Source organism: Contarinia nasturtii, unplaced genomic scaffold, assembly GCF_009176525.2.
Source record: "Contarinia nasturtii isolate CC-2019 unplaced genomic scaffold, AAFC_CNas_1.1 Cnas_scaffold_1037, whole genome shotgun sequence".
In the NCBI taxonomy this organism is placed as follows: Eukaryota; Metazoa; Arthropoda; class Insecta; order Diptera; family Cecidomyiidae; genus Contarinia; species Contarinia nasturtii.
In genome coordinates this window covers 7,851,691-7,867,238 of record NW_022198383.1, presented here as the reverse complement: position 1 = coordinate 7,867,238, position 15,548 = coordinate 7,851,691, and the positions used below count along the sequence as shown (strand labels likewise).

The 15,548-nt window shown below is 33.9% G+C and overlaps 1 protein-coding gene across 1 annotated transcript; it reads right to left on the bottom strand.

Moving 5' to 3' along the window:
* Positions 1 to 3,410: 3,410 nt before the first annotated feature.
* LOC116344213 lies at positions 3,411 to 6,314 on the bottom strand. The gene is made up of 2 exons (XM_031772662.1): positions 5,795 to 6,314; positions 3,411 to 4,322 (listed from the first exon to the last, which is right to left on the bottom strand). Exons 1-2 carry the CDS (start codon positions 6,114 to 6,116, stop codon positions 3,586 to 3,588), a joined length of 1,059 nt encoding a protein of 352 aa, XP_031628522.1. The 5' UTR covers positions 6,117 to 6,314; the 3' UTR covers positions 3,411 to 3,585.
* Positions 6,315 to 15,548: the final 9,234 nt, after the last annotated feature.

The following is a 15,548-nucleotide window of genomic DNA, read 5'->3' as shown; positions in this document are numbered from 1 at the left end:
ACTAACTTTAAATTGAAACCGTCAATTTATTTGAATTGTATTCAACTTGGTGGGGTTTATTCACGAGTGGAAAAAAAATTCTTCGTATTTTGTTTGTAATTACAATTATATGCATGAGCCTTTCAATGGAGCATGCGAACGAACGTCTGGTAATGGACCCTAATGTTGGTTTCAAGTGGAATGAAGACGAAAAAAATCAATGGAAATCTGCTTGCAATTAACATTCATCTTTGTTCATTTTATTCTCATTGCCGACATCGTTTTTGGTGGGTGTGAGTCACGACGACGCGCTCACTTTTTATCCGAACTTTTTTTTGGCTTTTTTGTTCTTGTTTGTTGACTAATTTGTCTTTGCATTCTTCACAAGTCATGCTACTACTTTTTGCCTGTTTTTTTTTATCGCCCCTCAATGAGAGAAGTTCTTGTGCCGTCTGAAAAGGCACGTGTTAGAATTGAAAAATGCTAGCATGAAAACGTCATCAAAAATCCGCTAAAAAAAGTGCAAACATGAAATAAAACAAAGTGGCGCAGTTTTTGGTTGAGCCTGCTTTTTAGCATGGTTCACAAAATTGAGACAAAAATTCACAAGGATATTGTACAAAAACTGACACAAATATAAATCATTTCACACGGCTCTCTCTCTTTCCTCCTGATGCGTCAATGATTTGATTTAGATTCTCACCATGATTTCAGCAAAAAAAATCATTCCACTCCATTGTGAAGCTACTACAAATGATTCAGAATCGACCCGCCCGTACGGAACATTTTCACAGTAATCGAAACTTTTCTCGCTTGTAAGTAGAAAAATGAATGGTAAGCAAAAATCAAATTGACAGAAAGGTCCAGGCTTTGGTAATTACCTGATTTTACGGTGCGAAAAGTATCTTTCGCACTTTGAATATTATTATTCAGGTACATTTAGGTACGTTTTAGAGAAGAAATAATGACAACTTTTATCGACTGCAACTTCATTTCGAATTCAACATGTCATGTTATTATGGATAAAAACTATCATCAAAATTTCAACAAATGTTTATTTTTAGTTTAATTAACTACCGTTTCGTTTCATTAAAAAAAATATAAATTGTGGAAATTTGATTCATTTAACTCAATAGTTTGAATTAAATTGACATAATTACCTCTTTTGTTTCAATGTTAGACTTGTACGCGCGAACAAATGACATTAAGTTAATTCCCCTTTTCATTGTGTCATTTCATGTGCTTTTTGTTTCAAATCCATTTACCAGCTTATCTTCACACAAATGCCTTTTATGTAATAAAGCAAAAGAGAGAAAAAACACCAAGTGTGACATATATAACTTTAATCAACGCGTGGCTTTAAATCCAAATTCAATGGATGATTATTCAAGTATAATATTATAAATCTTTTACAAAAGCAGACGACTGTATATAATGAATTATGCATACGTGCATACGGCTATGCAGCACTACCATCATATTTTATGCAAATCTGCACGAAGCGTGTTAAGGCTTGGAAGGAGGTATTCATTTTTTGGACTCTTTTTTTTTATGCATCGTGTAATTTCTTTTGATTGATTTCAATGTCAAAATGTGTGAGGTTATTTTGTATTTGAAATCGGGTAATTTGCGTTAACATTATTTCACGTGAGTAATCTCATCTCAGGAAATCAGATATTTCCACATGCTATTCGCTACAATTTAAAATGACACTCTCATCCCGTCTCTGAAGCCATATTTAATCTTTGGTACATACACATATGCATATTTCATATGAATCGAGATTAACTGCTTATGTCTGTATGCCATATGTATGAGCGGATTGTTCGTGTATGCATATGCTTTTGTCTGCGTTGCCTGTGTTACAATGTCATTTATGCTAATTACTTGCATTATTAATGGTACATGCATCATCTATCGTTTTTGTCACGATTTAGATCAATGCACATTCGATATTCAAATCCAATCTTTACATCTATGCACTATCTTTGGCCGCACTCTCGTAACCTTGTATGTATTTGTCGTCTCTATGTATATCTTATTTAGAAGAGCCGGCCTTTTTCCGCTTGTCTTCTTATTTTTTTCTTAATCTGCAGGAAATTGATTTATTCCACGGAACGATATGCATTTAAATAATAGTATGAATGATTTCTTACAACATGCCATGCTCTATAGATTTGAGGACATGAATAAAATATTAGAGTTAAAAATTGGGAAATACACAAACGCAAATGCATGTCAATGCGGTTCTTTTTTTAACTTCTATATCATATACAAAAGTATTAATGCATGTTGGATAGATTTTCGTTGATAACTATTGCTATTATTACAAACTATGAGAAAAATCCATTATATTTTATAACTTGCACGGCTGTCATACATATTTAAACTCGTTTTCAATTAGTTTATTTCAAAAAATCAACCTGTGCGTATATCCCCTTTTACGTAGTGATTTTTTGTTGACATTTTTCCTTGCATTTTTCAGTAACTTTCGGCGCGAATACATTTCAATTTTGTGAGAAGAATTGTTTTGAAGCAAAAATTCAACTTTGTTGAAAAAAAAAGGTTTAAAATTAGTGGCGAACATACTCAGTAAATTTAACTTTTGGAGGAGCTCAGATTTTATGCACTCGAACTATGAAAAAAAGTTTTGTTGATGATTTTGCTCGTTGTTCATTGAATACAAATCAAGGGTTTTGCGGAACGACAACACTCATTGACAGTTTGGATGTTGAAATCTGCTAAGCCACTACTAGTATTTTGAAATAGAATCAAATGTGAAATTACTTGCCGCAGTTACAAAAAAATGCTTTCTTTCCTCATAGACTGATGAAGCTTATCAATAACCATTCAACCGGTATATATATATAACGTCTGACGTTTGCTATAAAGAAGATATGTAAATTTCGAGAAAAATGTCTATGAATAAATATTCATTGAAAACTGAATGATTCTCCAACATTTTTGAGACAAAAAAAACAAAGCCGAAAAAAGTGATTAAAGCTATTTTTGAATATTATTCTGTTTAATTTGAAAGCCTATGTCAAATTGATTTCAAAGCAGACTGAAAAAAAATGTGATAATGTTGATTTGTCTGAAAATTGATGTCATTTCTATTTAAATGAATGGTGTACATAGATAATTAGATATACATGTATTGAATCGATTGAAACAAGCAAAACCAAAAAATGAATTGACACTTGTTTCAGCGGTTTCATTCACCACATTCAATTTAAATAAATTATAATGAGCCATGACGAGAGATGAACATTTTGTGTAAAATTTATTGATTTTGAACATACTCATAATTAACTCAAATGAATAAATTATGTGGTATTTTTTTATATAAATATATATTTTGACATTACAACTTAGACGAAATGGAATGAGAAAAAAAATGCATGAAAGAACTCAATGAATATAAATCGATGTTGTTTTTTTCTCTGTGTGTTTGTGTGTTGTTGATATTGCACAACTGATGAAGTTTTTCTAAGAAGATGTAGACAGAATATAATATTCCAATTAGTTGATGCGGTGTCGTGGCGTTTGTCCACCGTCATTCATGCTAGAACGTGCACATATTTTATACGATTCATGGTTGAAATTTTAAGGAGAAAATAATAGCTGCTCGTGTATATTGTTCTGATGAAGCTGATTTTGTTGCTGTGGTTGAGATGATGGTGCGTCTTTTTGTTGTGCGCGTTTCAATCCAGAGTTATTTATAGGCAAATAATTTTGAATGGAATCGATTGTTGGTGTAGTTTTTTTGTTTGATTCGGTTATTATGCGATGATTTTGTTGATTGTCATTAAAAATAATTGCAGTCTCGTTGGGTTTATTAATTGATGTTAAATCGTGCCCCTCTAAATGGTGCAGTTGATTGGTATTTGATGTGGTTACATTTTCACCTTTTTTTACATATTTCACTTTAAAAATACCTTTGTCATCAACGTATGCCAAAGGTTCCAATCCACTTTCAATGGCCATTTTATTGTTCACAAATACTTGTATGTTTAATAAATTTGGTAACGCCGGCTCGTTCCCTTTATTCGATTGGATTTCAATTGATGCAGATTGTGGCTGTTTGGTATCGTTATTCAATGTTGCAGATTCGTTTCGATCTGACCTTGACAATAAAACGGTCGACTGAATGGGTCCAATCGATACCGGATCGATTCCGTTCGTCGAGCTTCGTTCCGATGGCCAACGAACGTGACGTGATTGTTCTGACGACGGTAATGATGTTGGGAATGCAAACGAATTAACTCCTTGGTTTCGATCGAGACGCCTAAATTGTGGACGTCCATTAACCATTTTAGTTGGATTCGATTGTATTGTCGAGCCTAGAATTTGAAATAAAAAAAAAACTTGGTTAAACACTCAATTCATCTCTGCTCAAACTCAATTCATCAGGTTTTTTCTATTAATTACATGCATAAAAAATGGGCGGACAGAAACACAATGAAGCAAGCAAATTGAATAAATAATTCAAAATACACCGGTAAATAGAATTCTTTTTGGAATGTTTTTTTTTTACTTCTATTCGTTAATCATGAATAACAAATTGTTGTTATTTGCTAATGAATTGAGAAAATGTACGATGAAAGCAGCACAAAGTTTGGTGAATTGAAAGAGAAAAAAAAGAGAAAATAGAGAATGGATGCTCACGACATACAAAGAGATGAAGTGCAACGGAATGTATGGAACTGGTAATTAATCGATTGATTTATTGGGCGCGTTTTCACTTTTTTTTCTATATTTGTGGTGTACGCATTGCATACGGTTCTTTCGGATGATGATATGATTTGAATGAGCTTGTAATGATTAATCCGATGAACGACAGACGGGATAATAACAAATAAGCGCTTAAGAGCACTTGAAAGACTCGATACTTATGACAAAACATAGCAAATAATAAATTTAGATGCTGAATATGTCTCATTTCTCATCTTGCATCAATTTCTCATTTTGATCGTTGTACACAATTGATGAATACCATTCAGAATGTATCGACTTTCAATCGAACATTCTTGTGTTAAATATACATTTTTGTCTTTGATTTTTTTCCATCTCTCACTGCCATATAAATTGAATGAACAGAGTTCATATGAATGTTTATCAATATTCAACAGTACGTGAAAAAATATAGTCACCGAACAAATCAAGCTAATATGAGTCACGAACCAATATGCTGTGTGATTCAATGAACAATTTTGATGAACATGACGACAGGCCGAGACCAGATTGCCATCTAAATCGCGCGCATCATATTTAGGTAGAGCATCTATGTGTGCTCCGTCGGAGCCTCCGTGGAAGCGTATGTGTGCTGACTTTCATGTAATTGTGATTGATTAATTACGTTCGTTCATTAAATAAATCAGTGGTTAATAAATCAAATCCATTAGTATGTGCGTTCCTCGACATCATCATAGTACTCATCGTACTTGTTATCTCTCTCATACGTACACATACTCGATATCCAAAACAGTTTGCTCCTTTTGACTCTTTTATGTCGTTTGGATTAGTGCGTGAGCGAGAAACTTCTATATGCATCGTACACATAATTGGATAGTTGTATTATATTGTGATGCGTATGCCGACTATGTCCGATTTTCGAATATTAATTGATCAGATCCAAATGCGTGAATATGCCGATATACATATATCGAAATGATGGACACTAATTACCAAAAACGTATGAATTTTTATATCAAAAATCAGCATTCGTTTTGATGGAAATGGTATTAATTTATAATAATATACATTTATTACGATTAGAGTAAATGGTTCGAAATTTTTCCGGTTGACATTTTACCTGGTACGTTTTTCATATAATTCGGTTGACTGGTAGTGCCGGAAGAGTTGGAATCACTAACATTGCGAATGGTAACTACGTTTTCGATATGAATGTTGGTTTGAACATGAATATCGCCAAAATTCTGTTCGTGTTTATGATGAACACGATTTATGATTTCTCTCGATTTTACGCTTTCTCCATTTCCAATATCATCCGCTGAAAATCGTTCACTGACTAACGGTTGTTCATCAACTTCTAGTTTATACTCAAATGCATTGACTTTGCATAGTATTAGACATATCAGCAATATAACAAACAAAATATTTACTTTGCATGTCATAATTTACACGATAATTGTTAACAACACTGCTGATTTAAATCATAAAATATTTGTTACTCAAATAATTAGATAGTATATAAATTGTGTTAGCCAAATTTATTTTTCTGATCGATAGACACTTGTTGTCATGATCACGTCCAATACACTACTGAATATTAATTGGCTTGGTGTGAGTCTTCAATTGCATCATTCATGTGTTCTCCCCATCAACGACTTTTTTGTATTGATTGGAATTACCACATTCACACTACGTTGAACTTATACCAGGCCAATGTCGGCACGAAATCTTATATTATCAATGTTTCGAACACCGGTTGAAATCAGAACTGACTTATTTACAGTAATCTTTGATGGCTTTTCCAAAATAACTGTGCGTCATAACCGATAACTCTATCGAATCTTACTACTGAAACATATGTGGCGAAGGTCATTAAAAGAAACAAAGATATCAGCATTTCATACTCGCACGTGATGATACATTTGGAATTTTTTTTGTGTGCTAGACCATATTTCGACAATCAATTCAACAAAAGTGGGTTTTTTTATAAAAAGAACACATTTAAAAGGAGACCAAAATGTAACGCACATTTATAAATTGAATACGAATTAATTTATCATTGACTTTGATTAATATACCATTGATTTTGTTATTGCTACAAATTTGCAAGTGCGTTGAACAAGCATTTCAAATAATAAATTACGATCATTTAGTGGTTTTGAATCATTGCGACAACTGAAGTTCAAGCATTTAAATGAATTTGTTTTTGCAAACATTATATTTTTGTGTGGAATTAATTGTATAAAATTGTGATAACGTATATGACGGTGATATAAAGTGTTGCGATTCGATTAAGACATCTATATAATATGTAGTGATAGCTTATGAATTGAACCTAGAACTTAACTTCAGAGAGACTACATAAATGAGAGAAAGTGTGGATCAAAATGGTGGGTTTTGTAATTTTTCGACTAAATTTAGCGTTTCCGGTTTTAATCCATGTAAATTACAATTCATTTTATTCGTTTGAAAATAATTAAACGTTGTTCGTCCTTATTTTGATTTTCTCCAGCGGCAAGATACGCAATTAATCACATTCGGCTTTCATGAAACACCAATGTGATCGGTCGGAAGATTAAAGATTTTCCAATAAAAGTGAATTTAACGCAAGACGTCTGATTTTAACATTGCGTGATAACCCGTCTTGAAAGACTAAAATGAATTGCCGGCTTATTACGATTTTTTGTAATATAGATTTTTTTGGGGAACAACAAGATAATTAACGACAGCCCAATTCTGGATCGATTACAACATGAAAGTAATAATATAAATTGTCTTCTTCGTTTACTTTAACATTTTATATCAATTATCGTCTTATTTCATCGAATTTTAATTTAAATGGCTTAACTAATTTGGCAAGAGTACACCTGGGCGCATACAACCGAAGGACGAAAATTGCCGGTATTTCAAACCAAAGAAGAGCGATGAAAAAGTGCTGAGTGCTATTGAAGTTGCAAGACGAATAAATATCAAAGTGAGCAAATCGCCTGTTAAAAACATGGCCCGGTGCTTGAGGCAGTCAAATTCAAAACCATAGTCAATTTGATAAATGTTGTTAATATAAATATAGAAAAGAGGCAATTGACAACTGTTATCTAAAAAACGTTTCCATTCCAACGATAATACCCATTACGCGACCCAAATGTAAGAGAAACTGGCCCAATCATTTCTGTGCTTCTGTACAAACATTCAATCGAAATCTGTGGTTGTTGGCAAAGGCATTGCTTTCAATTTCGTTGTTTTTTTGTGTGTATGTGCAGAAACTACCAGAGTGGTTTCCTGCGGTCGCTTCAATGCTCCGGCCAAAAGTTGTATCATCATTGTAGTTGTCGTCGTTGATGATGTTGCTGTTGTTGTTATTTCATCTTCCTTTCGAACATCGCTTATTTTCTTTCTTCTCAATTTTTCTTTTGATGCAACGTTCGCCTTTTTATTTGCTTCATAGTAACTTGACTTTGTGTTGTGGATGCTTTTGCACTTCGGATTTTTGCCGTGTTTTTTTTTCTCAAGTACAAGTCACGACGCCTTTGCACATGGTGTTGTCTTTAACTGGAGATTCAAATGGACAGCAAGTGAAGAAGGTGAAGATGATGAAGAAGAAAAACTTCGTCCGATTTATTTTGCGTTGTCGTTGCCGTTGCATTTGTGTGTCGTGTTGATGCATCATCATTTTTTTATCTCCTTTATTCATTCACTTTGTTTCATCTACCGTTTTTTTCTTCATTTTTTCGAATTTATACTGCACACCGATCTGAAAGCACCTGCCATAATGGAATGTTTTTGATTTTTTTATACATTTTACGCGCTGATTTTCCCGTATTCTCTAGCGTATTCTTTCTTTTTCAACTTATAAAATTATGCTATGTATACATTCTGGCCAATTTCTTTTTAGTTTTCGTCGTGGCAACCAAAATATATATACTTTATTGAATTTTTCATCAAAATGATTGAGCAAATTTTACAAACTTATGCGATTAAAATGACCTACAATCGAAAATATCGTGCCAACAAAGATACAAGAGAGAAAATTTATCATTAAAAAGATGTCCAGAATGACACATTTGCAACATTTTTACGGCATCGTCAATTTTTAATCTTTACAAGAAACAAAAAAATGTAATGATCAAAGATATATTGTGGCTTGCGAAAAACATGCAGGTGAAGCAAATAATCGAATAATCAAGTGATAATCAATAAATAATTTTATAGAATCGCGATGTTAAATCGCTGCTGGAAGGCTTAGTGTATGGCGTAGCACATCACTAGGCTTGAAATAAATTGCTTTCCCTGTCGAGGTTGTACTCAGTCTGCACTAAGCTCAGTCCACACAAATGTTACTGCAGGTGGCTAGTTTTACCTCTATTATATAAACGTCTTGACCTCTATTGTTGACGCACCAATAAACTAATGCTGTTTAAACATTGGATTTATTTTAGCACTACTATACGGACCATTACTCCAGGCTCTTTGTCCGATATACAGCCTTTTAATGCACCGAATATTGAAATTACACAAATGCATAACAAAAACAACAACACCAACGATAATAATAATGGTTATGCTCTGAAGTCAATTTTTCAGATGCGCACAGACCAATTAGATTGGCTGTCAAGTTGCAATCATGATGCGATAAACCTCAATTATGATGCGTATCATAGCTCTAGACAAATTATTGGATAATTCAACGTAGTAAATGTGCATCTAAGTGCCGCTTTTAGAAAACCGGTTCATCGGACGGCCCCAACAAAAACATTGTTGGTGGCATCGTAACTTTAACGCAGTCTTTCAATGAGATTAAAATTGGCTGTTGTTTACCCGATTATTATGTTCATTGATGATTTGAATTTAGACGTAAATTTGCGAGCATTTATTACGCTCACTAAGCCTCTTATCAAATACAAAACCATCCATTTTCCGCTACACTTTCCGACTGTACGATTATCACTCTAAAATCGGTCATTATACGATTTTATATTCGCTTCAGCTCTACCGATGGTTTCGAAATTGGCTCAACCGGAAAAACGACATAATAAGATGATGAATGTGATACGAATTATATTAGGGTTTGAGGTAAGCCAAAAAAAAAAAGTTCAGCCCGATTCCCCAGTTTACGACTGATTTGTATGCAAATTCAAAACGACATCGGGTTCAATATTGAAAAAGTTTTTTGATTGCTTTTACGGAAAAATAAATAAAATAAAATAAATAAATATTCAAGGTTTCGTCTTCTGACAGTTTGACACACATTTAATCATTGAATTTCCATGGAATTGTTTCGAAATCGATAAGTTTCGAGTTATTTATTATTATCGAGTGCCACAAATTACTTACGTTTATCTGATTTGACATTTCAATCCTTTTTCTATGTATTTCTTTATGTTCCCCAGAATTTTTCACTTTTATTTACTTTGAACACGTGGAAAAGTTTTATTATTTTTTTTATTTTTGAAGTAAAATAGAATGGCTTCTTTCTTCATAAGTAAATGGAGTCTTTTCAGAAATGTATGGTATACGTTGAATTAATTTATTTGTTTTGTTAATCTCAATAAATCACATGGATGATTGAGTATCCGCACCTCAAAAGAACAGGTGAAAGTGAATTAAAGCGATGAGCCAGAAATCGAGCAGAGAATTTCATATTTTATACTTTCTGATTTCTTCTTTACATTCACTTCATTTTTCTTTTTTTCGTTTGAATTTATAAAAATTTACGAAGTAAACAATCGAAATGCTCCTTTTGACAAAAGTTTATCAACTTTCGAATTTAATTTAATCGAAGCTAAGACGGAAAGACGAACATGTTTAAATGGATTTAAATTGTGCATGGGAGAAAATGAAGTTTTTCGTGTCGCTGAACAATCGCTGAAATGAGCTCAATGAATTGATTGGGAATTGAAATGATTGTATAGTTTTCGAAACATACAATTCTTTTTCGCGCATGAACAAGATTGAATCAACGAAACCATTGCAAATTGATCAAAAACTTTTGATTGAATAAATCATTTCATTTTTTCTCTCTCTAAAAAACATGACGATAGTCATTTAGCTTCACTTTCATTTCGTACAAATGTATGTTCAACGTTAAAAAAAAACGTTTCAAAAAGGGAATTTAAACTATATATATTGAGTTCAATAAGGTTTTTTATTTGTATGAAAAAGCATTTTGATGCATGTCGATGCAAGAGGTTCCAGGCACATGCACAACACGCGTGATATGTATTTAATGAACAATGTAAAGAAACATGCAATAATGACGTCGAATGACGCAAATGTGAAATAATATTTCAATGTGAGGGTCTTCAAAATAGAAGTAGTATTCTTGAGAGTGTTTGCAGAAACTGTGCGCTGAAAACTCATTAAGCGTAAAAAGCAAATTAAATGAGTGTGTGTGCATGCATTAAAACACCTTCTCGGTGCTTGGATCAGAGTACTAATAAACACCCACGGGTGGCGCGCACGGTGCTGTGTTTTAACATGGTACACACTTCAGTATCGAGTTGAGTCGAGTCAAGACAATAGCAAGGAAAATCAGTTTCCTTTCAGCTTTTGAAATCAATAAACCGCACGAATGGAAACCACAGAAACCGAAACATTTCTCATAATAATGCAATGTTGCGGGTAGAGAACAAACGTCATTCGATCACCAACACTATGTGCATACAATAGCAACATATATTATAAAAGCCATTGCATCAAGTCTACACACACTCAGACATTCACAAAGGCACAACTTCTCAACAGAAAGCCATTTGTCGGAAACTAGTGCAACTCACGCAAACATAAAAAACTAACTGTTCGCACCAAAAACAAAATATTAATTGATAAAAACGGAACACAATGGTACATTGGTGTGTTAGAAATGAGTGTGAGTGTGTTAGAACGAGAAGGAGAAAGGAAAATTGAACAACAACAAAAAAATAAAGCTATCGAATGAAAGGAAACTTTGTGAGAATCCGAAACGAAGCAGACATAGAGACGGGAAAGAGGAAAATAAAATGAAAATAACCATAGCACGAGCAATCTGGTGTACCACACTTCAATATGTTTCTAAAATGGTAACAATTATTTGTTTGGGTTTGTTATTGTTCATTCCATTATTGAAATTTTTGGCGGCTTTATTTTGAACCAAATCCATCAACAAACAAAATGTATACAAACAAAAACCGGAGATCATTGCAAATACGATATATTTGCTGAAGCTCATATTAATTATTCGTCGTTTGAATAATGTTTCAGTTATAATATGGTTTGCCACATTTCACTCTGTTTCTGCTCATAAAGCGAACATTGTTTTTTGGTGAATGCATTCAGTGTGCCAACAGAGAGAAATATTAAATTGCTTCACTCAATAGAACAGCAACAAATGTTTGCTAAATTCTCTTCGCTTTCACTCGATGCTGATTAAACTGCATTGGACTTGGTAATAAAACGATTCAAATTTATGAATATCGAAATTTGCATTTGCAGTCGAAATTCAATACATAATTGGTGTGGCGTCTTTTCACCATATTAAAACGTTCCTTTTGTAGTCGCAACATTAAATTTTCGAATAATACCGGTACAATTACGGAGAATTATTTGCGCTCGCTTATCGAGCAATATATTTCGTAGAAATAAATTTGTAGAAATTTCAAACATACAATGTTGATGCTCATTCGAACGACAACTGGCATTCATTTTCACGAATTTTCAAACCGATTGCAATAATCACCAGCAAATATTTATGTATATAGAAAACGGAAATGTGAGAGTTCCGTTCAAGTTTATTTAGTATACATAAATTTAATGCAACGAAAGAGTTATTTATTTTGATAAATTGTCTTTTTTTTTGTTGTTGAATTTTCATTCTAAGTTCGATTTGTTACAATATGTTGAAAATTGTTAAATTATCGTAGAATTAAGCACCACGAGAGAAAATGTTTAGTATTAAGAAAATTCCCGAAATAGCATCAAGAAATATCTGTTGAAGAAATCCAAGAAACTAGTACGTTATGCCACAAAGTAAATAAACTATAATTAATTTAATTAAAAAACCGAGTAAAAAACCGAGTAAATGTCCACAAGCTTGTGAAAAAAGACCGTGATATGTCAACTCTAAAATTCGTCTCGTTCAAAATTGAAACAAATACCGAAGATTTTGAAGTTTTAATTAATCCTGAAGTTTGGCCAGAAGATATTATGGTACGCGAGTTTTTGCAAAGCCTGACTTTTGGTGATTTCTTTCCGCCTTTAAATGCGATCGACAGCCGAAAATTGACACCCGAAAAAATGGAAACAACCGAACAAAATTCAACGACCAACCAAACACAAGGAAATTCCCCGAAAACAATGCCACCAAAAACACCATCGGACAAATAAAACCACTGCATCAAAATGAACATTTAGCTCCAAACCAAACAAAACTGAATGTGTACATTCAAAATACACATTCCATTCGAAACAAAGTCGATGAGATACGGTTAGCAACAAAATCGTGTCCATTTCAAATAATTTCTTTCTTCGAAACGTGGCTAGTAAATAATATAACGGACATTGAACATTTCGGAAAACGCTATAATGTATACCGGGGAGATCGAACTGAGCTCACAAGTGACAGGATAGACGGTGGGGGTGTTTTAATCGCAGTGGATTCCTCATTTAATAGTGAAAAATTGTTTCTTTCGGAAAACAGTGGACTTGAGCATGTGTGCGTGAAGATTTCGGTCGGATCGTGCAGTGTTTATGTATTTTCGGTGTATATTCGGTCAGTACACGAGACAGCAAAATTCTTGGAATTTGCTGAGATCGTGAAGTTGATTCCATACAATGAGAATGACATAGTAGTTGTATGCGGTGATTTCAATCAACCCGGTGTCAAATGGGTCAAAGCCGATGATGGTGATTACTATTTGCCAATAAATGTGTCGACAGAAGGTGGCATTGCTGTTTTTGATGCTATGTTTGATTGTGGCTTCCACCAACTGTCAAATATCGAAAATCCAGCTGGAAATGTTTTGGATCTTGTATTCACAAACAAGTTCTACGAAATGTCGATGATTGAATCAACAAGACCATTAATAAAATCCGACAATTGGCATAAAGCAATCGAAATTGAAGTCACAATCTATGAAAATGAAGCAATAACGAATCAAACATCGGAAATTTATGCATACAGTTCGGCTGATTTCGTTGCAATGAATGCATTCTTCGATGCGAATGACACTTTGGCAGGAATGAATCGAATAGATGACCTCGAGAATGCATTCCAAGCTTTTGGCAATGTTCTACACGAGGCGATGGATTCTTTTGTTCCGAAAATCACTGTACAAAAAAGCACTGATCCACCGTGGTACACAAAACCATTGAAGCACCTGAAAAATTTAAGAAGAAAGGCATACAAACGTGCAAGGGAATCTGGCAGCTTTGACGAATACAATGCCATAACCGATTCGTTCATGCAATTGCAGGGCCAGCTTTTCAAGTCGTATATCAGCCGTATACAATCGCAAATCAGAGCAAATCCAAAACATTTTTGGCGATTTGTGAACGACAGGAGAAAAAGGAGCGATATTCCGGCTATTGTTGAATACAACGATGAAATTGCGGACACTGACACATCGAAAGCCGAATTATTTGCTGACTTTTTCGAAAATCAGTACACACGAAGCGACATTATCAACTTGGATCAATTATTAGGTGAATGCGGAGATGTATCATTTGACATTGACATCAATGAAAACGACGTGATGAGGGCATTGCTATCGGTCAACGTGAATAAAGGAGCCGGACCGGATGGTATTTCACCGAAAATGTTGAAAAATTGCGCGCACACATTGTCGAAACCCTTAACAGTCTTATTCTGTAAATCACTGCATCAAGGATGTGTTCCGACAACATTGAAAAATTCAAGAATTGTGCCAATATACAAGTCTGGGAAAAAGAGCAACGCGTCGAACTACAGGCCAGTAGTTATAATACCGACAATAGCCAAACTTTTCGAAATTGTTGTGTATAACAAAATCAGCACATTTGTTAATTCGAAAATCTGCCACAATCAACATGGATTTGTGAAAAATAGATCAACATCGACAAATTTGTTACAGATGGTGAATTTCACGATCGATTCTATGATCAAAAAATGTCAAACGGATGTGCTTTATACTGATTTCGAAAAGGCCTTCGATCGTGTGAACCATATGAAATTGTTGCAGAAGCTGGTGAGATTTGGATTCGGCCGACGGCTTGTCAAATGGTTCCATGGATATTTGACAGATAGGACACAGTTTGTTGGAATCGGTGAACGAAAGTCACGAACTTTCACTGTATCTTCTGGAGTACCAGCGGGAAGTATTTTGGGACCATGTCTCTTCATTGTTTTTATTAACGACATTGTCGAAATCGTGTCAAATGCACTTGTTTTATTATTTGCAGATGATTTGAAATTAATCCGAACCATACAATCGCCTATAGATGCAATCATATTTCAGAATGCCATTAATCAATTGAGCGAATGGTGTACTGAAAATAGTCTGCATTTGAACTTGAAGAAATGTTTCGTTATGACATACTCAAAATGCGGAAACATAGTCAACTATGATTATACGATCAACAACGGCCAACATACATTTGAAAGGATCAACTTACACAAGGATCTGGGAGTTATATTTGACACGAAGCTGAAATTTGTCAATCACATCGACGCGATTACAGCCAGTGCACATGGGGCAATGGGTTTCATCAAACGAACATTAAAGAATAAGTTTACAATTGAATCTGCTAAAATATTATATTGTGCACTAGTCAGATCAAAATTAGAGTATGCGAGTATTGTATGGCAACCATATCACCGTATCCATTCCAATAGAATAGAATCAATTCAGAAAGATTTTTTGATA

Coding starts and splice junctions, on each gene's coding strand:
- LOC116344213 (XM_031772662.1), bottom strand. CDS start 6,116: ATGACATGCAAAGTAAATATTTTGTTTGTTATATTGCTGATATGTCTA. Junction 4,323..5,794: donor TTATATGAAAAACGTACCAG/GTAAAATGTCAA, acceptor TTCAAATTCTAG/GCTCGACAATACAATCGAAT.